Genomic DNA, 26,446 nt, shown 5'->3' on the forward strand with positions numbered 1-26,446 from the left:
TTCAACTACTCATGCAAATGAAGCAAAATTCACCAGAAATCTCCAGTAAAGATCAGTTTATCTACTACTAAAGTCCACATTCGAATATCGGGCCTGGATGTTCAGGAATGAGAAAAAGCGCTTGAGAGTGCAAGAATGTCCAAACTCCTCAAAACTTCAAAAACTTAATCGATCTATATAAATTAAACCACTGACTCAATCGAGGCCAAATTAAAACCAAGCGTTAAGTCAAGCTTAGCTTATCTTTTGCTAAGGTCCCCGTCCTGATATCTGGCTTAGTTGTTGAGGAATGAAGAAAAGTGGGTGACAATGCAAAAATGACTAAACCGCGCAAAACTTTAAATTTTCTATAGATTCATATAAATTCAACTACTCATGCAAATGAAGCAAAATTCACCAGAATTCTCCAGTAAAGATCAGTTTATCTACTACTAAAGTCCGCATTCGAATATCGGGCCTGGATGTTCAGGAATGAGAAAAAGCACTTGAGAGTGCAAGAATGTCCAAACCCCTCAAAACTTCAAAAATGTTATCGATTCATATGAATTCAACGACTCATTCGAATGAAGAAAAATTAACGAGGTGTTTTAACTAAAGCTTTATTTATCTATTACTGAAGTCCGCATTCAGATATCTGCGTGAACGTTGAGGAACGGGGAGAATGACAAGTGCAAGAATGGCTGAACAGCTCTAAAATTAAAAACTTGACAGAAAAAGGAAATTGTAGTATTGTTTAGATTGGTTAGATTTAGCGGTTAATTTAATGTCTTGGACGAAAAAAGAGCTGAAAATCCTTGACCTCCAAACTAGAACGAACTGTGACTTTTTATCAAATCCACCAAAAAGCACAATAATTTTGGAAAATAGGCTGCAAACCCTCAAAATGCGGTCAGTTTTGGCAAATAAATGAGTTTTTTTACGTTTTAATGGACGTTCACATTACATGTAGCACCTTGAAAAATTGATAACCTTTCTTAGAATTTGGAAAACCTGTTGAGCAAACAAAAATGAACTTCCACCCAGAGACTTTCTCAAGTATTTTCAATATTCCTCAGCTTTGTTCGCTGATTGTATGTAAACCATCACAGTCGTCTACTAATACTGTTTGAGAATAAGTTAAAAACATCTACCTACCTCTATGTACACTAAAATGTAAAGATAATCTCCTTTGTTAAAGCTATACCTCGCTTTTGCTAAAACCATTGTCGGCTAGCAGTAAAATCCTACAGCTATTTCTACGATGAAAAGACATGGACCCAAATTGATTATATATGCTGTTAAATCTATAACATTTAATATTAAACATTGCAAATGAGATTGAAAGCCTCAAAAGGAGAAGAAAAAAACTAAATCAGTTAGTAAATTTAGACAGTTAGTTATTTCACATTAAACCCAACAACGTCTATAAAATTATGTGAAAATATATTTGGCAACTCTTATGGATAAACGCAAACAAGTCGACAATATCAACTAATAGTAAAACACGCACATTCAACTAGTAACAATAAAACAGCTTCTTAATTCTCTTAATTATTAATAATCATTGCCTAATCTAAATTGTAAAATATTTGGAACACCCTGTTTTCTGATATATAAAAACTGGTGAAGTTTAAGCGTATTCATCCTGATACTTAATTTATTTGTAATATTTTCAAATGTCTGCTAAAGTGTTTGTTGGCTATTATTTAAATAATTACACTTCCTCCCGGCTTCATGCCGATTGAAAGGAACCAGTTTTTACAAACACCTTAGCAGGTCTAGTATTTTTACACTATCATCTACAATACTCGCTAAACGAAATCACCAAACAGTTGTAATCGATTTTGCCATTCATTTTAGTTAGTTAAAAAAATATTATTTTTCAAATTGGTGTTTTAGATGGTCTCATGATCGTCCAAAGGTTAAGTGAAAAAACACGAGAAACACTAGAAAAATGACCCGACGAATTATTCAATATGAATTTTTTTAAGTTGTTTTGGACAAGATTTGTAGGTAAATTAAGTAAAAATATATTAGCTTTGTGGTTGTAAGAATTATATAGAAACCACTATCTAAATTGCGGAAGGAACAAAAATGATTGTCGTTAACAACCACTTTGCTAATTTCTTAATGGTTTCCGATCATTTTTACTGGATTATAAAATATTATCTGGTAGGGAAAACTGACTGCAATTAACTAACTTACACTAAGTATAAAAGACTATAGCAATAAGGAACTCGAAACCTAAAATAGCGACTTGAGGAAAACAAACGGGTTTGATTTTACAAGACGTGGAGATTTTCGCACGATTTTGATTTACTATCTCGAGCCCAAACTTTCCCTAATAAACTGCGCACTTTCAAGCTGGCCGATGTCCGACTACCTGAAACAAACAAAAAGATCAGCAAAAATCACTCAATTAGCCTAAATTCTCCTTAAATTAGCTCAAAGTCCTTTTCGCAAACTTCGGTTTAATTTTCGAATTGCAGGTGCTTCGATGACCAAAAAAGCGCTTGAAAAATAAACAACTTTTTTCGGTTAATTCCTAAAACCTCGCCATTACACTGTGCTCCTTTTTAGCTCTTAATTTCGATTTTTGATGATTCTCAGCAGATTTATTATCTCTTTCCTGGCGCTTCAAGGCCCTAAAATTGCTTTATAACACTCGTTAATCATAACATTTTATAACTTATTTTTATGTTCATTATTAATCTCAAGTTCGGTTGTAAACAAGGCAAACATTTCGTATCTTAAACAGTACATATTTCGCTAGTGTTATCTTCAGGCTCAACCCAGCTGATGAGGGCGAATAGTCTAGAAACCATTTCTAGTGGAGCCCAAAATTAACAGATTTTGACGTCAGATGAAAAAGCTCATACCAAAGTGGCTCTTCTGAGAATTAAACCGCGCAAATTATCACCATTTTAAACTTTATTAGCCAAGTAAAGTCTCTTAAACGTGCTTTAATTTTACGACTAGTTTCGCTCAGACGCCTTGAAGAAAATCGTAGGTTATACGCTTTAATAGTGTCATTATTCTATATAGTATTTTGAGCGGACGTTTCGCTTATATCGGCGGCAAGATGCCTCAAAGGTAATGTGGAGGCGCAATCGGTGATTTGTAGGCGACATGGAAGCGCATAAAATGTCGATTAGAACGACAAATTAATCTTGATTTAGTTTTGCTTATTCCCTGTTTGTTCTTTATTGGTTCATTGTTTCCTGTTATTTTTGCATCCATTCCTTAAGCTTAAGCGATACTAAACTATGAACAGTTAGACTTTCGTCGACATTGCTTGAAACTCGTGAGATCTTCGGGCCTTCAGGCCGGCGTGGAAAATATTGTTTATCCAAGTTTCGCATGCACGAGGAATTTACATCTTCAGAGCTGTTTCGTTCGTAGTAGCGCCCCTCTAAAAACGCCAGGATGACCACAACGGCCTAAAAGCCCGAAAAAATTATCAGTTTCTAGAATTTGTTGCGATAAGAGACACTTATTTGAATCCATTTGTCACTGAAGTGAGAGTTTTGCTTGCACACCGTGTTTGGGGCAATTTGAAAAAGCAAATTCAGTTCGCTTTCCCAATATCGGACATAAAAGTTTCCGGATTAGCCCGCGATTGCTCGGATAGTAGGCCCATTTTTGGACAGCGCCATGTAATTGATGTCAAACTGGCAGGCCTATAAGCGCTAAATCGCCGGTTATACTTGCGTATTTTCGCAATGTTTTGCAGCAATTAAAATTACTGATCCCAAAAAGAATGGCCAGTATGGAAGTATCACACTTTAATTAATTCAGATTAAAAGCTGTAATTTTGAATGAATGCAGCAACCTTGATGTTCATAACTTCAACCATTTTGGCGCTTATTTATATACGGTTCTCTTCTCATGTTCATCCAAAGTTTAGTCAATAGCTCACCAAAAAAACGCAAAGGCGTTTATTTAAATTCCGTTCCGCCGCAAAGCTCTTCGCCAAAAATAAGGGCAAATAGCAATTTTATCTGGTAGAACCAATTTGCCATGACAAGAGTTGAAAAATACGAACACAGCCGTAATTTGTAGCAATTTATTCGTTGTAAGGGGGAATTTGAACGTGAGTCTCCATTTGAAATTTACAAGCTCTTTGTATCGGATGGTATGGAAGCTTCTACAAGAAGTGTTTAATTTACCTCGGTATTTTTTTGGCGAGTTTTGTGCACTTCCGGTGGTGGGAGTAGCGGCACCGGAAGCCGGTGATCGGTTCCGGTGCAGGTTCTTCTTCGAAGAGCTGCGCTTCCGGAACAAGTCTCGCGATCTCTCGGGATTTTCGAGCTTCAGTCGAATTTGCGTCAAAATTCCCACCAATAGTTCATCGACGTTGTGATTGATGCCCACAGATGTCTCTATGTATTTGCAGTCGTACGCTGTTGCCATCGATTTACCTTCTGAAACAAAGAAATCCCCATTAAAGACAGAAACAAAAGACTGGGAATTACATTTTGCAGCTTTTCTAAGCAGCTTTGCATTTCTTGCACGAATGAACAGTAAACAGCGGAAATAAAAATTGCGTTTAAGATGCATAAAAGTTCGTCGGTGTAACTGAAATCGAAATCCGATTTCGCAAAACAGGCGCCTTTAAAATTCGATATGCCCTTAAAACGGTTCGGCGATAAATTTGAATACGATTTAACTCAAGCACGGGACTAACGAGAATTTAAAACAGTTTAAAATTGCATCTCAGCATGGTGCTGTTGAAAGAAGAAAAAGGATTTGGTTGAAAATTAATTTTTCTTTTAAATAAACGAATGGGGTTAAAAAAAATAAACGAATGGGGCTTCGCCCCCTTTTGTGGGTCTGAATGTTTAAAAACCTCATATCTGCGAAACGGGTGAAAATATCGCTACAGTCCTAAGAGCCTTTTTGATAGCCAATCACAAAATCAACAAAATTTACCAAATTAGGATTAGGATTTCACTCACAGACGCTTTGAAATATGCAATCAATTGTTGGGATCTGATACCCAAATTAATCCTCAAACGCATAAAAAAAGGAAAAAAAAACGAATTTGATTGTAAACCGAAACTAACCCAAACTAACAAAAGGTTGTAGATTTTTGGGCAAAACCAGTCAACAAAAAGTGAAATAAAAACTCCTGAAAAAACAGTTAAACCCCGTAAAGAACCTGGCGGCAAAAATCGATTAAAGAGAGTTCTTGTGCTGGAGTGTTTCGGGCGTATTCAGCTAAATATTTGAACTTTTCGACTGGAAACCCGAAATCCCCAACCGAATTTTTCACCCTTTGGAAGTGTTGGGAAATTGGATTTACGAAATGTCGCCGAAAATATCACCGAAATTCTAATTGCGTTATTTCGAAAACGCTCCACGCTCAATTCCTCCAAAGAGACCCACTTAGTTAACTATGAGAGCACTTTGGATCGGCTTTCTAATTATTTCTCGCGCTCCAACCGATTAGCGAAGTAAACAGGACAAATAATTATAATAATAAGGTCAAGTTCCATTGGTGTTGGACTCTTTGACTTGATGCAACCGGCTTTGATAAAGCGACTTTTTACGCAAAATTACTTCTAGACCGCTCAAATTGCACAATAAAATGCTGTTTACGCGGCCAAATTTGCCCTAACTTTGCTGCTGGATAAGTTCTGATTGCCTGGAGCGATTTGGTTTCTGTTTGAGGCGTTTTTAAGCCCGAGTCTTTTGCCATTAGCGAGTGGTTTGGTAAAAATTTGGAACCACCCATCAGATGGCTACAGGGCGGCTACAAAAAGGCAAAAACCAATAGTAACTTTTTTAAGGCCACTGTGTAAATAAACCAGATGAACAAAAAGTTCAAAAACGTTTTTAGCGATATCAGGTCGATCTTCATGCTTGTGGCACTGAAATGCAAAAAAAATGTTTTTTTGCCCAACTGGAAACACGCTGAACTCTCACTCTCACCGAATTCGCACTGTTCCATTTGCCTCCCTGTAGCAACTTTATCTCGCCCACCAATTTTTTGCCAAAACTCGCACTAAGGGAGCAAGAATTGCACTAAATAACGCTTCAATCAGAAGCAGAATCGCTCGCAGCAGTCAGAATGTATCCAATCCCAAAGTTGATCAAAATTTGTCAGTGCAACCAACCAGAGAAGACCCCCATTTGGTCCCTTCAAAGGGCACAAAAATCCGGATTCCTCGACCTAAACTAACATGCCATTTTCCATCCAACCAGCCCACTATCAATAGCAGAAATATCCCGTATAAAGGAAGGCTTAAGCAATCTTTTTGATTGCATTCCCGTCCGCATGAGGTTTGCTCGGTCAAACCATCCATGTGCAAAGGGAGATCCAGAGTGACCCTTCGGCTGGCCCTAAATCGTAAAAAGAGCTGTTCGTAACGCGTAATGGGCTTTCAGCTTTTTATGAGAAAAGTTTCTACTTTAGCCTTGAATGTAACAATGGGGGCCGAGCTTTTGCTCTACAACACCATAAAAATGATTTAGCAAGGGCCACCTAAAGGGTCAGTTCGCATTGTTTTCTGGTCACAAGCTTACTTGTGTCCGGTAATTGTTGGCTGAGGGCTGATTAATGGAAACCAGTAATTAAAGGCGAATAAAAATGAGTGGCGAGTTTCCCTGTGGGGATTCAAGGGAGTTTCTGCAGGAGGAAATCCAGGATTGCACTGTTTCTGCCATTATTTCCCAGTTGTGATTTTTGGTCACAGCTTCAGCTTCAACATACTCTTGTTCCTTGCACTAATACAGCAAAGAAATGGAGAAATTGAAACATTTGGTTAAAGTACGAAACGCCTATAGCTCCATAAACAGTTTTAAATGGATTAGCTTCACTTAGGCGGAAAATAACATTATCACCATGTCAAAACGGGGCGTAAAGAGCCATGAAACGCAATTAATTTTCCTCCACTTAACACTTTCCATTTCGCCTGTTCCTCTAAAATGCCTTGGCAGCTGTTCTGGGCGCAAGCAATTATGCAGCTGAATAACCGACATAGTCACCAAATAAGCTATTAATTATTGTGAGGATTTGTAAGGGTTTAAACTGATTTGGGGGAAGAGCAGACAGGGGCTTCCTAATGAATGGATCTTGGTGAAGATGATCTTAGTTTTGGGTGCAATGAGAACCGGAAAAATTCATTAAGCGAATACTGCAGAAAACGCTTCACTTGCCCGATTAGCGTGTTACGAAGCCGAGGACTTTGGCCATTCTTTTTTAAGAGCGAAGACTAAAAAGTCGCGCAAATTAAACCAGAAACAAGACTGTTTTCCATGCGGCATGTCTGCCTCCTTAAGTGCCTCACATCCAAATTTCTGCACGCAGCAATCCGAAATTTTCACTCGTGATAGAGAAAACCCAAGTGGATACACATGGGAAGTTTGGTTTTAAACCCACACCAGCGGGAGTTTTGAGAAAGTTTCAAAAACTGCACCAAAAATTTGACTATTTTCAATCCGGCAAGTTTGCATTTTTAAATGCTTCAGATGCAAACGCCATGAAGTAGCTACTTGAAATGCCCACACGTTATAGAGGAAACTTAGGTATATAAACCAGAAGTTTCCTTCAAAACCAGAGCCAGTTCGAATTTTCCTGGATGTTCAAAACTTGCGCTAGAAACTAGTTTGGTGCCCTTTTGGCTCGCCTGTTTACTGATAATTCGTACTTCCAAACGTGATTCTGTAGCTACTTGAGCTTTTCACAGATTATAGAAGACAGTCCGGTTAATAAATACTGAAAGTTTCACTCATAACCAGCAGCCACTCGATTAATAACAGACTTCCATAGTCTTCCAGATAAGTCCATTTCGTTTACCGTCCCAAGTGTCTTACTTCAGAACGTTAGCAAGTTGCAACTTGAAATTTCTACTCGTTATTAAAGACACTGAATTGTGCAAATGATGATAGTTTCATTCTCAACCAGGAGCTCGATTCATTTCATTTTAGGCCTCAAAAATGAGAAGCTTAAACTTGAAGCTTTGAAAAACCGAAAGAAGGCATAAATTTTAATTTTCTTGAGACGGTTGGACCTGCTTCTGGCAATTTGATTTGCTTCATTGTCAAAGATAAATAAAAAACAAGACAAAAAATAAGTCAAGATCAAGAGACGAAAGTTTTCGTTTAAGGAAAGTTTCCTCAACTCTGGCGCAAATTGCATCGACTTTTATTGGCGAATAATTATCGCGCCAAAGTTCGCAATTTTTTCACCTTGGACTCTTTGATACTGGAATTAAAAATTAATGGCAGACATTGGAAAAAGTTAACGACTTTCCAGCTGCTGAAAGCAGCACTTTCAGTGATTAATTGGCCCGCTTCCTTAAAAATTATGCATTTTAACAAAATCATATTCGCCCTTAAATTGAACCGGTCGCAGGCAAATTTTAAAGCATTTTTTATATTACAAAATGCCGTTTTTACTGATTTTTCCAAGTGATTATTTCCAAATAGTCTTTCAAGGGTTAGAAACGTTGAACGCCCATTTCAAACTTGTGAGTGAAACTAGTTAATATCTCACTGACGTTTCGCAGCAAGAGTGGTGAACATCTTCAGAGTTAGGACTTTGGAGTCTTAAATTCACTTGGCAATCGGAAAGGAGGTTTTGAAGGTTTCCGGATTAGCCCGCGCTTGCTCGTATAGTAGGCCCATTTTTTGACAGCGCAATGTAAAAGTCGGCAAACTGGCAGGCCTACAAGCGCTAAATCGCCGGTTATACAGATGTAATTGCGCGATGATTTTCGACAATTAAAGACAATGCGTTGAAGATGACAAAGTTAAAAAGCTGATATGAACGTGAGCTAAATTGGAAAAAAGTTGGGCCATTACAACATGGTTAAATTACGACTTAGGGCATCAACAGCGCAGCTTTTGCAAAGCAAAATCGTCAGAAGTTTAGTTGTTTTAATCGATATTTTTTGGGCTGTACGAGGCGCCAAAAGCTCTTCAGTTCCAATCTACATTTGATCAAAACTTGCGGTTGAATAGTTGATTTGGGCTTTACCAGTGCCCGTCACTTTTACCAGTAAGATTATTAAATAATCTCGTGTCACTCAGCCTGTGAGTCTCTCTCAATAATCAGTGCAATAAATCAATCAACATTTGCTTGGTCGAAAGCATGCATTAAACGTTGTCAAACGGCATTAGTTACATGCATAACACGAATAATTTGATTGAAATCAATAATTCCGAACAAAGCGGTTTAATTCATCATTTCCAGCTGCGCTTGAACACCAAACTGGGTTAATGGCAGCGTCGAATAAGTTCATAATTAAATTTTGCCGAAAATTTCCCGTGATTGAACTCGAATTGACAGTATTGAATAGAAAACGCAAACTGAAGTTGCGCAGAGTCACCGGCTACATATGCATGAGAGAGCGATTATTCTTCTATACCCATCCACCTACAAGCGATTATTAATCTTGTCAAGCCGCAACATCCATTTTAATTATTAGACGGAATGGAAGCAGCTGGATTCGCGCTTCATAATCCATTAAACTATGATGCATGGAGGATCGTCCGCTCTCTTCATAAACGCTTTTCTGGCTTGTCCGTAAATAGTCGGATGTTGACATTTGAATTTCCGCTTACAAACAACCCTTAGACCGCATTGAGGTCCGGCTGCTGGGGCAAATAAACGTGAAAGTAACATTAATTTGCTCCCGATGTGCGGTAATTCTGCAGGGCTTTAAACACCTGAGCCTTTGATAAAACATAATACCCTAAGGGATCAAAAGGAATAATCATATAATACTTGTCGCTCGGCTTGCATTGTCTGATGTTGCACATCCAGCTTTAGTCTGGATATTTTCCACCGACTACAGATCAGCTTGACGCGTATTATTCTACGTATTCAGCTGCCCGAAAGACTCAACAGTATTATGAGTTTACACAGAGGAAACTCGCTTGGTGAGCGTTAAAGTTCCTCAAAAAATCTCCTGGAGTAAAACTTGCGCACTTATTTTTTGCTCAAATATGTCAAGCTTCCACTAGAGCACATGGTGAATTTTTATTAGCCCTGAGGAGGCATAGGGGCATTTTTCTGGGCGAGAAAAAATGGGGATCTCCTCTAAGCCAAAGCTCGTTCTTGCCAAATTATGCTTTCGAAAACGTTCAGAACATTTTTTCGCTTCCGCTCACCAAATCTACAGTTTACTGTGTCAATAGTTGCAAAATAATTTTGGTCCTTCGAGCCGGGTCCCGCAATCGATAAAACAATTTGATGTTATTTGGACACGACAACACCTTAGGGATTGAACCTTGTGGATGGAAAACATTGTTTTCCTTTAAAATTTCTTTTTTGCCTTCAACATTTTCTGTCGCATTGCAATTCCCAATTCATTAAACAGTTGGGCAAAACCGTTTTTTTGCCCCATCAGCTTTTCCAGGTCGAAAGCTCCATTTTTCTCGTCTAAAAACAACACCCGAACACCGATTTTGTTTAAAATTCATCACGGAGCGATTTTTTTAAGGATAAAGCGGAAGCTTCCTTGCAGGTGCAGGATGTTCCCGACTTGTCCATTAAAATTTAATCAGACTATTGCGACCATTTATATTCCGGATTACAGCGAAAGTAATTTCGTTCAATTAGTGCATTTCGCAAATTGTTGCGATTCTTCAAAGGACACCGAATGCAATTATATTTCGAGCACAGACGAAATAATTAAAGATTTCACTGCTGAGCACTGAGAAAGTTAAAACAGTTTCACGTGAGCTGAAGATCCAAAACAGGAATTGCTTGTCTAGAATGACGCAACTTCAAACGAGTTAATGCATGGCAGGTGATTAAAAGACAGCATTTCAATCTGCGATGCTTCCTTTGTACAAAAGGGGTACTGAAAGTGAGTAGTTTGAATAAATAATCAACAAACGCCAATCTGTTTTCTTAGCAATATTACAACCTTTACAGCTACGATTAAGCCAATACTTTTTGTTTGGTCCTTCGAGCCGGATTTTCTGACCGAAAACCAAACCATCAACTAAGAGAAATAGAACTTCAGATTATTTCAAGATTTTTGCCTCCAGCTGCAGAATTAAACTTCACGGACACTTTTACTAGAGTTTCATTGTTGCTTTTGGTCCTTCGAGCCGGAAGTTATACATCTGGCGCTTTTAATTAGTTGAAGTTAAGCGCAACTTTTAATAAGATTATTTACTCAAACTTTTCCCGATGCATTCGAGCCAAAATCGGCGTGAGTTGCAGCAGAAACTTATTCATTTAATGCAACAAAATATTGGATCGCTTCTATAAAAACTTACCTTCGGTGGTCACCATTCTCGAACGCACCAAATCAGCCTTATTAGATACCAAAATTACAGCCTTTGTGCCAATAGTGTCCAGCGTCCACAGGTTTTGCAGGATTTTTTCCGCGCAGTCAAAACTGGCTCGATCTGCGCAGCTGTACACCACTGCGTATGCATGCGGATCATTGTATTTTTTTATCAGCGAATCCGGCTGAAACGGAAAATATTCTGGTTATACATTTGGGTACGGTAGCTATTTTAGAGTGTGATTTTCTTATGGCTGTAATCTTTTATCCAGTTTCAAATGATCATTAGATGAAAACACGCCCCATTTTTTTAGTCCCCTTATACAAGGTTTTTAAACCTTTTACATTATTTACAAGAAAAAATTCAAAATTCATGTCGCATTCCCATTGCCTCTCCTGAAAGTTTCCGGATCAGCCCGCAATTGCGAGTATAGTAGGCCCTTGCTTTGACAGCGCCATGTAATTGTCGCCAAACTGGCAGGCCTATAAGCGCGAAATCGCCGGTTATACGAGTGAATTTCTTTCCAATTAATGTCCAAAATGGGTTAATTTGGGGAAAATTTTGGCAATTAAACAACATGAAATTAGAAGCCCAATCGCTGCATTAAAAACATTTTTGTACATGTCGAATATTCCCCCAAAGGCATATTTTTGCTGTGGCTTAAAGCGTTAAAGGAGGGCGGAAAAGTCAATAGAAACGGTGTATAAACGTGTATAAACACTAGTCTTTCCTCCACGTCTCTATTCGCAAATTAATGCTACCTTTAAGACGGTGTTCGCTGACAAGTTTTAGGGACCAACACTGAGCGAAAGTTGCTTTATCTTCACGAGTGTGATATAAAAGCAATTTGGCTGATAAAACAGTGCCGTTTTTCTCAGTCACGTCGTCTAGATGTAAGCTATTTATTGCTGTCCGACATCCCTATTCAGTTGAAGCCAAACGAATTCTGATATAGTGGAGGTCATGGTGCGGATGTTGGAAATAGACATTTTCATTTTGAGTTTCCGCTTCTTGTTTCCGCCCTACTTCGTTAAGGGCATTTGATACATTGCAGCTGTTATTTCTCTTAATTGGATCTTTCCCCATGACTTTCTAAAATTTCTGGATGAATTCGTCGCAATTTGTCTGTGGAATATAATCTGTGGCCGTTTTCTTTCAGGGTTTCTCACTTCTCGCTTATCCGACTGTCTAATTCGCCCATCAACCGAATCTTTCTCCCTTGAGCTCTCGAGCTTAATTGAAAGACGATAGCGTTCATTTAGAAGCATTATTAGAGGCCGAGCTCTCATTATAATCATATCTTTCGGTTAAATGGCGCTGATATTAAGACGCTATTAATGATGTAACCAGCCTTGGTCTGACATAGAAAAGCCACTCTTGGATATTTTTCACCAGTAATTGTGCGGCTGTGAAAAGAAACGTCGGCTTCACTGAGGAAGCCCCAACCATTAATATTCGCTGGGTGGATTTAAAAAGCTCTTAGCACCGAAACATTTGCGACATTTCAAGCTCGCGCTGGAACAATTACCAAAAAATGGTTGTGTATTTTAGCCAGGTGTAAGTGCAACTTAATATTAAAATTAAGCCGGATAATTCACTTACCGACAAATCCATGGTGGCAAAATCGATGAATGTCAGTTCGGATTCCTCTCCAGCTAATAGAACGGACACCGACTTCTCCCCACTTTCGTCATCTGGAATGAATTGAAAGAAAAATCGGGTTTTAATCGGTTTTCCCAGCTGCTTTTCTTGATTAATGAAATCGCCCGGTCAGCCACCTGCAACTGACCGGTCATGTTTAATTGAGTTCTTTATTAACAAACGAAATCTTGGCGTTGGATCCGACTTGGACCTAGAAAATAATGCTTAAAAAGCAACGCAAATTTGTGCGATTTGACAAAAGAGGCGTAATTAAACTCCCTGCTGTACTCGAGCTGTTTGATTAGGGGGGAATTTGCCTTTTCTCCTGGAATTATTTTGCACTACTTTATTTAAAAACTTGATGTTTAAACCGATTTTCATTAATTTTCCTTTCGAATCTCTCACAGCAAACAACGTGTGAAATTCACTCTCGTATCAAACTACCAAAGCCTTAACTTCATCTTGGAAATAACTCAGTCGAGTTGGTTCGAACGAATCATACACACGAATAACCGTGACTAACAAAAACGAAAATCTGCAAAACGAAATGTTCGCTTCATTTGCGTTGCGACCCTCGAAAGGTTCGGGTGTTTATCCGTAAACACCCCCCATAAGTATTTATGTATTCGTCTCGAGACTGGTAAAGTTATTTCTTCGTCGATGTTGCTGACAGTCATATTTCGGCTTGATTAATGTTTGCTAAACTCTTTGGCTAAATCGGATAAATTCAACTGAATTGCTGGCTCTCCATGGACACAGTCGAGTACTTTCAAGTGGTTGATTTAGTCCGAATTTACCTGACCATTAAACGACATTCAAATTGTTTTAGTGGCAACTGTGGAGTGGCGTTAACATCTAAATTTTCCAAATCCAATTTAACAGTTTAACGTAATTGCTTGTTCCAGTTTTAAAAGTTAATTAACGGGCGGCAAGCGGACCGTTCAGTTAGTCTGTTTGCTTCTGTATCAGCAGCTCGGAAAATGCGACATTTCTGTAAAGCAAATTTTAAGGTAGCAAAATTGAGTTCTACATTGAGAAGATTCTTTTCGCTCAAAACACTGGCTTAAAGTGGTCGACTTAATCTATAATCCATGTGTGGATGCTCGCAATATTAAATGCCAATAGCAAACAGACAAATTTCAAATTGATACAACCGGATCCATCTAATGAACTATTCAATCGACGATGTGAAATTCGAAACAGGAGCTGGTCAAACTTCACATATTATGGCCCAGTTGGGAAGTTTGGATCCTATCGGTTTTACTCTCTGCTTGTAGAGTCATCAGTCCAGAGATTGAGGCAATTTGTCGTCAATTAACTCTATTCAGAGGGCATAAATTCTGGTTCAATATGCAGCACTTGAAAATCTCCGAGTGTCCAGGGAAAGTCGATTGATGTAAAGAGACTGCGTTTCGGTTTAATGAGCAAAGGCTTGTTCTAGAAATTTCCTAAATTCCCGAGTATAACGTCAGGTCCCACTTAGTTTTGCAATTAATGTAAATATTCTTTTGAAGAATCTAGAATGTACAGTTCCACAATTTATTCAGAAGAAGTTGTTGAGAAATTGCCTCTTGAAAGATGCAGTGCAAACAGCGCGAGAAGCCAAAAACATGTCCAAAGTTCCAGAATTAATTCTGAACACGTCGTTAACCGGATTACAGTAAAATTTCTCACATAATTAACGTAAAGCTTCATTTAAAGTATGAAATAATCCGCAGGTTGATGGAATTCTGTGATATTAAGAAATCGGCTCCTGAAGGCTATAGTGCAAAAACAGTGCAAATTCGAAAAATTTTCAATTTTCCCGAATTTATGGAAACTCAATTTTTGTCTGCATTTTGCCCAAATTTACAGTCTATTTAACGCGAAGGATTCTTTGACAGGGGCGGAAAGTCATAAGATGATATCTGGCGTAGCTCTTTACCAATCGCTTCTTGAAGAATGTAGTGCAAAAAGACCGACAAGCGAAGAAGTTATCCAAAGTTCCGGAATTCATTCTTAAGTCCCCGTTGCTTGGATGGTAATCAAATTTCGCAAATACTCAACTCAAAGCTCCCCTTAAAGGACAAAATCACCGGCAAATCGGTAGCTTTCTTCGACATTACGAACTGGACTCTTGAAGACTATAGTGCAAAAACAATGCAAATTCGAAAAATTTTCAATTTTCTCGGATTTATGGAAATTCAATTTTTGTCTGCATTTTGCCCAAATTTACAGTCTATTTAACACGAAGGATTCTCTGACAGGGGCGGAAAGTCAAAAGGTAATATCTGGCGTAGCTCTTGAGCAATCGCTTCTTGAAAAATGTAGTGCAAAAATATCGAAAAGCCAAAAAGTTATCCAAAGTTCCGGAATTAATTTCTAAGGCACCGTTGCCTGGATGGTAGTCAGATTTCGTCAATACTCAACGCAAAGCTCCCTTTAAAGGATAAAATCACCGGCAAATCTGTAGCTTTCTTCGACATTACGAACTGGACTCTTGAAGACTCTGGTGCAAAAACAGTGCAAATTCGAAAAATTTTCAATTTTCTCGAATTTATGGAAATTCAATTTTTGTCTGCATTTTGCCCAAATTTACAGTCTATTTAACACGAGGGAATCTCTGACAGGGGCGGAAAGTCATAAGGTAATATCTGGCGTAGCTCTTGAGCAATCGCTTCTTGAAAAATGTAGTACAAAAAGAGCGAAAAGCCAAAAAGTTATCCAAAGTTCCGGAATTAATTTCTAAGGCCCCGTTGCCCGGGTGGTAGTCAAATTTCGTCAATACTCAACGCAAAGCTCCCTTTAAAGGACAAAATCACCGGCAAATCTGTAGCTTTCTTCGACATTACGAACTGGACTCTTGAAGACTATAGTGCAAAAACAATGCAAATTCGAAAAATTTTCAATTGTCTCGAATTTATGGAAATTCAATTTTTGTCTGCATTTTGCCCAAATTTACAGTCTATTTAACGCGAAGGATTCTCTGACAGGGGCGGAAAGTCATAAGGTGATATCTAGCGTAGCTCTTGAGCAATCGCTTCTTGAAGAATGTAGTGCAAAAAGAGCGAAAAGCGAAAAAGTTATCCAAAGTTCCGGAATTAATTCCTAAGGCCCCGTTGCTTGGATGGTAGTGAAATTTCGCAAATACTCAACTCAAAGCTTCCCTTAAAGGATAAAATCACCGGCAAATCGGTAGATTTCGCCGACATTTCGAACTGCACTCTTGAAGACTATAGTGCAAAAACAGTGTAAATTCGAAAAATTTTCAAATTTCCCGAATTTATGGAAATTTAATTTTTGTCGGCATTGTGCCCAAATTTCCCGTCTATTTAACGTGAAGGATTCTCTGAGAGGGGCGGATAGTCAGAAGCTAATATCCGATGTAACTCTTGAGCAATCGCCTCTTGAAGAATGTAGTGCAAAAAGAGCGAAAAACGAAAAAACTATCCAAAGTCCCGTAATTTATTCTGAAGACACTGTTTCCTGGATGGTAGCGAAATTTCTCCGGTACTTAAAGTAAAGCTTCCTTCAAATGATAAAATGACCGGCCTATCGACCACCTTTCTGAGTTATTACAAAATTAACTCTTGACAAATATGGTGCAAAAACAGCGCAAATTCCAAAAACTTTTCAAATTTCTGGAATTTATGGCAAATAGAGTTTTTCCTGAATTTTTCCCAAATTTACAACATGATTAACACGAACATTCTTTTGACAGCCCCAAAACGCCCAAAGCTGATATCATATCTAGCACTTGAGCAATAGCCTGTTGAAGGATGTTGTGCAAAAACCTCGGAAAGCCAAACATTTTTCACGAAGTTCATCAAGTAATTACTAAAAGCGCGTTCTCTGGATCGTACCCAAATTGGCAAATAACAAGACCAACGCTTTATTTAAAAGACGCCAAAAGGCACAAAAGAATAGCTTTCCTACTTATTGAGAAACGACCTCCTCAAGGCAACAGTGTCGAAACAGCGCAAAGTGAAAAAACTTTCCAAATTTACATTCTTTAGAAGGCGCTTGAAACCGAAATCTGTTATGTCATCTGGTTCTCCAGCAATGATTGGAGTTTGAAGCGCAATAGCTGCAGAAAATTATAAAACTGTCCAAAATACCGGAATAAATTTGAAAAACCAGGCTTTTCCTGGTTTGTATCCACATTTAGTGAATAATTATGGCAAAGCTCTGTGAACAGGCGAGCATATTGTCGAAACCGATAGTTCCTCTCGTTATTGAGAAATGCAGTCCTGAAGACTATAGTGCGAACTCGACACATAGCCAAAAACTGGCCAAAGTTCCGGAGTCCATTGCGAAGCAGTTGCTCGAGGAATTTTGCGTAAATTCAGCACAATTTACTGCAAGATTTCTTTCACATCTGCTGCAAGCCACAAGCTGCTAGCTCATATGGTTCTTGAGAAATCGCCTTTTAAAAGATGTACTGAAAAGCCATGAAAAAGCAAAACACTGCTGAAAGTTTCTAAATGAGTTACAGGGAAACTCCCCGAAGAATTTTACCTTTATTCACCCAGCGGTTAGCAGACGTCTTGCTTTAAATGCCCTGAAAGCCACAATCGGAAATTCAATTCTTCATAGTTTTTGCGTTCTACCCAAGTTTACACCATGAATGAGGTGAAGCTTCTTTTAAATGTTTGTGGAAGTAGTGAACTTAAATCTTGTCTGGGGCTCGAGGAATGGCCTCTTGAGGGATGCAGTGCAAAATCCACTGCTTAAAGTTCCAGTATGGAGGATTTTTAACAACTACCGCAATTCTGCGTTTACAGGGTGTTGAAACTCACAAAAAAACATTCTTGGGCACCAAAAATTCCCCATCTGTGCAGGAATCGAATTCTTAGGAATGGAAAGAGAAAAGCCAAACATTCAGTGATAGCAAAAGCAAGCCGTGAATAGCTTTTGATATTCAGACATGCCTAGCGATGAATTTCCATTGCAAATTAAATTTCATCCCTCACGTTCCATGTTCCCCATCTAATGGACTATCAAGACTATTTCGGTCCCTGGAGATAGAGTACGGTTTAATTATAAGTTGTCTTGGCCATTATTCGGTTAGTGTTCGACTGTACACAGCCAGGAATATTAAAACCGTAGATATTCCGCATTTGTTCAACGCTAATTTGCCAATTATGGCGATTATCTGAATTTGCTTTCCGTGTTGTTCGTAAAAACACGACGATCATTTACAATTCCAAATAATTCAATTCAGCCATTGTATGCATAATACGTCTCATTTTATTCGAGTCGTGTTAATGCTGACATTAAAACATTAGTCTTGCATAGTAAATAATAACAAGTCGCATGGACAGCAAATGCTATTTTGGAATGGAAATACATGGAAATGGCGAAAATGAACACAAGGAAACTGATGCATTAAGCAACTGTTATGGAAATGCGAAACATTGAAAGAGTGGGTGGAAACTCCATCGGGAACATTCCCGATTTCAGCCTTAAAAACCCATTTAAATATATTTGAACTGACAAATAATTGCTCGATTCATCCAAATTTCATATAGATGTCCCGATGATTTTTTGCCCCACACACGTGTTTTCCGCCAATAGGAAATCGGCATCTGAGTTAATACGTCCCATGTCAATCACGAATAAAATTCGTTTTGGCATTTTCAATTTATTCGGCTTAGGAACGATCCGTTCCAGATTTAATTTGGATAGATTTACATAATAGCTGAATTGATCCGAATAAATTTGCTTCGTAAAAAAGTTCCATTAAAAATGAAGCGAAATGAGTTGTTTTTTCAATGGACGGCGACATTAATGGATTGTAAAAGATGAAGCTGAGCGCGTCATTTTAAATAGACGAATTGGAAAATTCCAAATTGCTTCCTAAAAAGTGTTTTGATGCCAATTTTATTTTTAAACACCGAGTGGAAATAAGTGTGTCAATTGGAACAAGGCGCTAGTTTTACATTAAACACCCTATATAAAAATAAGCGAGAGTTTCCCACGTTTTGAATGTTTGAATGTTTTCCAGAAATTGTACGAAAATATTATTTTGCTCTAGTTTTCCAGTTAGCAGTTCTTTTGACAAGAGCAAAACTTTTAATTGTTGCCCATTTTACGCCTAAGTCAGCAAGGCTGTGAAAAATCAGTTTACATCGCTATTGTGGCACAATTTTTAGCAGATATTCCCAAATATTTCCTGTGAAAAGTGTCCAAATTTTTTAGGATTGTTAGGATTTTTTTGAGAAGCGCGAAATTTTTAATTTTTGGCCATTTTAGGCCCAAGTTTGCAAGGATGTGAAAAATCAGTGGACAATAGGAGTGTTGCAAAATTTTCCGTATTTATTCCTAAATGTTTTCAATAAATTCTGTCTAAATTTCAAGTTGCTACTTGTTCGAATTTCTGAGTTAGAATTTTTTTTGGCAAGCGCGCACGTTTGAAGTTTGGTCATTTTAAGCCCAAGTTTGCAAAGTTGTGACAAATCAGTTGACTTTCGGAATGCTGCACAATCTTGAATATTCATAGCTAAAATTTTTCAATAAATTGTGCCTCAATCTGCAGTGATTTTTTGCTTTAGTTTTCGATTTTTTTAACACACGCAAAGTTTAGAAGTTTTTTTTTGGGCCATTCTGGGCCCAAGTTTGAAAGGTTCTGAAAACTCAGTTAATCTTGGGATTGTTGTAAAATTTTCCGCAATTATTCCTAAATATTTTCCATAAATAGCGTCTAAATTGTGAGTTACTAGTTGCTTTGGTTTTCGAGGTACGATTTTTTTTGAGGAGCGCGAAATTTAGAGTTTTTGGTCATTTTAGCACCAAGTTTGAAAGGTTGTGAAAAATCAGTTGACTTTGGATTGTTGCACAATTTTCAACGGTCATTTATAAAGGTTTTCGATAAATTCTGCCTAAATTGCAAGTTGCTACTTGCCCTAACTTTCGAGTTAGATTTTCTTTATCAAGCGCAAACTTTTGCATTTTGGGGATTTTTGCCCCAAGTTTGCCACGTTGTGAAAAATCAGTTGACTTTCCGATTCTTGCACAATTTTCAACAGTCATTGCTAAACGTTTTCGATAAATCGCGTTTAAATTTCAAGTTGCTACTTGCCCTAAATTTCGAGTTAGAGTTTTCTTTACCAAGCGCAAACTTTTGCATTTTGGCCATTTAAGGCCCAAGTTTGCAAGGTTGTGAGAAATCCGTTGACTTTGGGATTCTTGCACAATTTTCAACAGTCATTCCTAAAGGTTGTTAATAAATCGTGTGTAAATCTCAAGTTGCTACTTGCCCTAATTTTCGAGTTAGAATTTTCTTTACCATGCGCAAACTTTTGCATTTTATCCAGTTGAGGCCCACGTTTGCAAGGTTGTGAAAAATCCGTTGACTTTGGGATTCTTACACAATTTTCAACAGTCATTCCTAAAGGTTTTCGATAAATTGTGTATAAATTTCAAGTTGCCACTTGCCCTAATTTTCGAGTTAGAATCTTCTTTACCAAGCGCAAATTTTTGCATTTTGGTCATTTTACGCTTAGGTTTGAAAGGTTGTGAAAAATCAGTTGACTTTGGGATTGTTGCACAATTTTCAACAGTCATTCCGAAAGGTGTTTGATAAATCGTGTGTAAATTTCAAGTTGCCGCTTGCCCTAATTTTCGAGTTAGAATCTTCTTTACCAAGCGCAAACTTTTGCATTTTGGCCATTTTAGGCCCAAGTTTGACAGGTTGTGAAAAATCAATTGACTTTGGAATTGTTGTACATTTTTGAACAGTCGCTCCTACAGTTTTTCGATAAATCGTGTTTAAATTTCAAGTTGCTACTTGCCCTAATTTTCGAGTTAGATTTTCTTTATCAAGCGCAAACTTTTGCATTTTGGTGATTTTTGCCGCACGTTTGCAAGGTTGTGAAAAATCAGTTCACTTTGGGATTGTTGCACAATTTTGAACAGTCATTCCTAAAGGTTTTCGATAAATCGGGTTTAAATTTCAAGTTGCTACTTGCCCTAATTGGCGAGTTAGATTTTCTTCATCAAGCATTTTGCATTTTGGTGATTTTTGGCCCAACTTTGCCACGTCGTCAAAAATCAGTTGAGTTTGCGATTGTTGCACAATTTTCAGCAGTCATTCCTATAGGTTTTCTATAAATTGTCTCTAAATCTCAAGTTGCTATTGCGACACGATGTTTTGATATTTGTCTTTTTTTTGCGAAGTCTTTGTAAGTTGAAACTGCAACTCAACCGAAGTTCATGTTCCTTTCATGAAAAGAATAGGGGCGTATGTTTAGGAAAAAACCTAATTTCAAAATCGCTTTTTTTATATTTTTGAATGTCACACTAAGAGCATCCAATACATACGGATGACCAAAACAGTAAGTTAACAAAGGGGGATTTTTCGGTAAAAGAAAACAGCCCAAAAACATTGAATTATARCGAAGAATTCACAAGAAGCAAAAACACAATTTTCTTATCGGCTAGTTTACGTGGCWTTAATGTTCCGGTTAAAAACTGATTAAATGCGAACTAAGCCGTTGTGTGTCTTCAAAACGGGCAAAATCCCGCAACGCCAATCACTTAAATGGAAKAAAAGATTATCTAAATCGGTTTTCGTGAGAAACAATGCGCTCTGCCGTGTTTTCCTGAAAAAGCTCTACGGGGGGTTAGAGCAGCACGAAAATAAAACCACTAGTCGAGAGTTCAATTACCCCATTTCCCGTGACTTATGAAAGCGCATCAATTAACTTTCCGACAAAAGAAAATTAGGAAATTAAACTAGTTGGGTTMTTTCGGTCTTTGATTGCGAMTGACGAATTTCTTCCAAACGTTTCACAAAAGCGAGTGGCTTGCATCATCAGAGGTGGTTTGCTCAACTTGTAATACCTTATTGACTTCACGCGCCCAWAGCTCGTTTTGAAAGTTTCCGGATTAGGCAGCGATTGCTCGTATAGTAGGCCCTAAYGTTGACAGCGCAATGATATTGTGGTCGAGCTGGCAGGCCTATAAGCGCTAAATCGCCGGTTATACATGTGATTTGTSTCAGAGTTTTCGACAATTAAAGACACTGTTYAAAATGTATGTGTCTGTAAAATTCCTTTCTRCGATGGCTTAAAAATCCGGAGAAGTGTTTCACAGTTTCTAGATTTTCATGAATTTTTAATGCAGCTTGGTAARTTACGCTACTGGTTACGTTATGGAAWGTCCATTATGCGACCAATAAATTGTCAATTTCGATTAATCCCAGCMGCATTTCCGGGTTCAATTAATAAAATTGCCCTGTAATGCAAATGACCGCTATTAATTGAAAGTTTCAGCTAAACTTATGCAGATGATTTACCAGTTAACGCCAACATCGGAATCAGTTAAATCCGGTGCCAAAATTCGAACGAATATCAGGGATTAATGGCAAAGTTATCGCAGATAGCACGTGTCAACTGGGAAACTTTTTAATGGAAAACAAAGTTTTTAATTGGCTAACAGCAGAAGCGTTGGAGTATTAGTGGGATTCKGTCAGAAAATTTGCGCTAAATACGCATGAAAAACTCGAACAATTGGGGTGAATCCACAGCGATTCAGTCGATTCATCTTCAATCATCTTCAATAGTGGAATCAGCAGTAATTTTTTTGAAAACSAAATTGATTGACTTACCTATGCTGGTGTCATAAGCATGCAGATACTCGCTGGTCATAAATTGCGACACCAAAGACGATTTGCCTACCGCAGGCCCACCCAACATCAGCACCCGAAATGGTGTCGGTCCGGGTGCTGATGTGGAACTTTCCCTGGAAGAAGCCAAACTGCAGGAAGCGGAAGTGCGAGCTGACCCTGCAGCGGAAGTTGGTCCTGGAAGTTGCTCCGTACTGAAACCCCAAAAAACACTTTTCAGTATTAAACCAGTAAATTTGATTGCTGTTGAACCTTTGGAGTGTTAGTGGATTGAGTAGTAAACTTGATTAAACGCGCTCCGACCCAAGTTCGGAATCAGGTAGAAACTAAAGCGGCAAATCACGACCGAAAATTAGGCGATCCAAGTAGGTTGACGCGTTGGCTCCAAATTGAGTTACACCGTACGTAAAAGCTCTTTTTTCTCCCAACACAGATAGGGAGAGCGCATAAAAACGCTTTTAACATTATTAGATTTTCGCCGGTTTTGTGAGGCGAGAAATGCGTCCATGTGTTTGTCTGCTAAGGAGCTTCTGGACCCAATGACTTAGAATTCAAGAAAAAATGTTAAAATTCGTTCAGCGCTGATGACTGTTTGGACTGGGTTTTAATTGGTAAAAATACTGGAACTTGCAAAATTTTGCTTGATGCTCAATTATGCAAAAAGCGGCGAATCATACTCCTATGGATTATGCAAACGGCGCAAACTTCCATTTGATTAATTAGTGTTGGCTGTCGTTCATTAAAGCGATTTAAATTTTTTACTCGAAAATGAGCCCCGTTCCAAGAAAACTCCAGAGAGCTTTTTTGTTTGCGATGAACAGGCAATGAAAGAGCCGAATAATTTTTGGATTTTTCACCATGTTTTTCTTGAACATTATTGACTAAAATATAATAAATTAATAGGCGCGACTTCCTCAAGTTTTTCAGAGTATTTTCGAATCAGCCTGTGTAAATCCGCCGTCGTTTGCGGCGCTTCGTTGCAAAAAATTCCGGGATAATGAGCAATAAGTGCGACTTTTATGGATGGAATCATTAGCAACACACTGGGACATCATGCGATGCGATATTCAGAAATCCATTTTTCATCGGCAACTTTTTCCTGAATCGAACACCCGCCGGTCGCATGACTTTAATAGCAGCTCAATCAGCTAAAGAGCTATGCGAAAACAGCTGAATATTGCCTACAGGCTTTCTTGATTAACCTAATTGAACATGGTGTAGGAATAAGGGAAAAAGCTGTAGGAGGAAAAATTGCAATTCTCTGCATGGCATTGGTTGGATGCATAGCATGCGCTTGGTAATTTCAGACTTCATTCTGACGGTTTTTCAAAAATCGACCAATGTTTGCATTTTATTCAAATTACCACAACTTGAAGCTTCACCTTTTAGCAACATTTTGTAAAAAATCCAACTGTCTGCTTGACCGGGTTTGGGAGTCGCAATTTTTTTTGCATCCAGATGCTCGTTTGAAGCGCTCTTGTGATCGAGGGTCAAGTTTGCAGGAGCGAAAAAGTCAACCCAGGATCGAATCGTTCACCGATTTTTTTTTGGCATGGAGGGTTGATTTGGCGAAATACTAGGAAAACATTGCAATTGTCTTTATGAAGTGGTCTGGAAGTTGTAAACTTTTTAAGAACCGCCTGCGCTTTATGGGCGTGTTGCCATTTCAGACTTTCTTTGACGATTTTTCAGAAAACAACGGAAGCTCGTATTGAAATCAAATTTTACCGACTTAAAGATTCAGACTTTAATAACAGTCTGTTAAAAATTGTAACAGTCTGCATGGCCTGGTTTGGGAGTCGCAATTTTTTTTGCATCTTGATGCGCGTTAGAAGCGCCCTTATGATCGAGGCTCAAGTTTGGAGGAGCGTAAAAAGTGAACCCAGTATCCACGTTTAACKGATTTTTTTGGACATGGAGTCTTGATCTTGCGAAATACTAGGAAAAAATAGCATTTGTCTTGCGCYAGTGGTTTGRAAGTTATGAGCTTTTTTCCAACCGGTTGCGCTTTTTGAGCGTTTTGTCATTTCAGACTTTAATTTGTCGGTTTTTCAAAAAATAACAAAAGCTTRCATTTAAATCAAATTTCATCTACTTAAAGCCGCAGTCTTTACYAAGATTCTCTTAAAAATTTCAATAGCCTGCATGGTCTGCTTTGGGAGTTGCAATTTTTTATGCATCCTAATGCGCGTTTGAAGAGCCCTTATGATCGAAGCGCAAGTTTGGAGGAGCGTAAAAAGTGAATCCAGAATCCAAGTTTAGCGCATTTTCTTTGGACATGGAGTTTCGACCTTAAGAAAGACTAGGAATACATATCAATTGTTTTGCTAGAGTGGTTTGGAAGTTGTGAGCTTTTTGCCAACCGCTTGCGCTTTTTGAGCGTTTTGTCATTTCAGACTTTAGTTTGCCGGTTTTTCAAAAAACAACAGAAGCTTGCATTTAAATCAAATTTCATCTACTTAAAGCCGCAGTCTTTATTAAGATTTTCTTAAAAATTTCAATAGCCTGCATGGTCTGCTTTGGGAGTTGCAATTTTTTATGCATCCTGATGCGCGTTTGAAGAGCCCTTATGATCGAAGCGCAAGTTTGGAGGAGCGTAAAAAGTGAACCCAGAATCCAAGTTTAACGGATTTCTTTTGTGCATTCAGTCTTGACCCTGCGAAATATTGGGAAAAAATATTAATTGTCTTGCGCGAGTGGTTTGGAAGTTGCGAGCTTTTTGCCAACCGCTTGCGCTTTTTGAGCGTTTTGTCATTTTAGACTTTAGTTTGCCGGTTTTTCAAAAAATAACGGAAGCTTGCATTTAAATCAAATTTCATCTACTTAAAGCCGCAGTCTTTATTAACATTCTATTAAAAATTTCAATAGCCTGCATGGCCTGCTTTGGGAGTCGCAATTGTTTTTGCATCCTGATGCGCGTTTGAAGCGCCCTTATGATCTAGGCTCAAGTTTGGAGGAGCGTAAAAAGTGAACCCATAATCCAAGTTTAACGCACTTTCTTTGGACATGGAGTTTCGACCTTAAGAAAGACTAGGAAAACCTATCAATTGTTTTGCTCGAGTGGTTTGGAAGTTGTGAGCTTTTTGCCAACCGCTTGCGCTTTTTGAGCGTTTTGTCATTCCAGACTTTAATTTGCCGGTTTTTCAAAAAACAACGGAAGCTTGCATTTAAATCAAATTTCATCTACTTAAAGCCGCAGGCTTTATTAACATTCTCTTAAAAATTTCAATAGCATGGCCTGGTTTGGGAGTCACATTTTTTTTTGCATCCTGATGCGCGTTTGAAGCGCCCTTATGATCGAGGCTCAAGTTTGGAGGAGCGGAAAAGTGAACCCAGAATACAAGTTTAACGCATTTTCCTTGGACATGGAGTTTCGACCTTAAGAAATACTAGGAAAACATATCAATTGTTTTGCTAGAGTGGTTTGGAAGTTGTGAGCTTTTTGCCAACCGCTTGCGCTTTTTGAGCGTTTTGTCATTTCAGACTTTAATTTGTCGGTTTTTCAAAAAATAACGGACGCTTGCATTTAAATCAAATTTCATCTGCTTAAAGCCGCAGTCTTTATTAACATTCTCTTAAAAATTTCAATAGCCTGCATCGCCTGCTTTGGAAGTCGTAATTTTTTTTGCATCCTGATGCGCGTTTGAAGCGCCTTTATGATCGAGGCTCAAGTTTGAAGGAGCGTAAAAAGTGAACCCAGACTCCAAGTTTACTGGATTTTTTTGGACATGGAGTCATGACCTTGCGAAATACTAGGAAAACATTGCAATTGTCCTCAGGGAGTGGTTTGGAAGTTCTGAATTTTTTAACAACTGCCTGCGCTTTATCATTTCAGACTTTAATTTGGCAGTTTTTCAAAAAACAACCGAAGCTCGCATTTTTATTAACCTTTATGAACTTGAAGCTTTAGACTTTAGTAACATTCTATTAACAATTGCGACAGCCTGCATATCCTGCTTTCTGAGTCGC

The 26,446-nt window shown here is 38.3% G+C and overlaps 1 protein-coding gene across 3 annotated transcripts in view; it reads right to left on the reverse strand.

Annotated features, from left to right (window-relative positions):
• Window positions 1-1,401: 1,401 nt before the first annotated feature.
• The window catches only part of LOC109534899, a 95,069-nt gene continuing 70,024 nt past the window's right edge, over window positions 1,402-26,446 (reverse strand). The window contains exons 10-14 of one of the 3 annotated variants that reach the window (XM_048661921.1): window positions 22,460-22,671; window positions 12,832-12,923; window positions 11,218-11,413; window positions 4,149-4,400; window positions 1,402-2,362 (exon numbers count right to left, since the gene is read on the reverse strand). In XM_048661921.1, the coding sequence (XP_048517878.1) occupies window positions 2,262-2,362; window positions 4,149-4,400; window positions 11,218-11,413; window positions 12,832-12,923; window positions 22,460-22,671 (853 nt within the window). In that variant the 3' untranslated portion in view covers window positions 1,402-2,261. Of the gene's footprint in view, window positions 2,363-4,148; window positions 4,404-11,217; window positions 11,414-12,831; window positions 12,924-22,459; window positions 22,672-26,446 lie in introns of all 3 variants that reach the window. The other 2 variants (XM_019900695.2, XM_048661922.1) reach the window with 2 other exon arrangements.

Source organism: Dendroctonus ponderosae, unplaced genomic scaffold (assembly GCF_020466585.1).
Source record: "Dendroctonus ponderosae isolate FM_Combo_2020 unplaced genomic scaffold, Dpon_F_20191213v2 Dpon_F_20191213_10, whole genome shotgun sequence".
Classification (NCBI taxonomy): domain Eukaryota; kingdom Metazoa; phylum Arthropoda; class Insecta; order Coleoptera; family Curculionidae; genus Dendroctonus; species Dendroctonus ponderosae.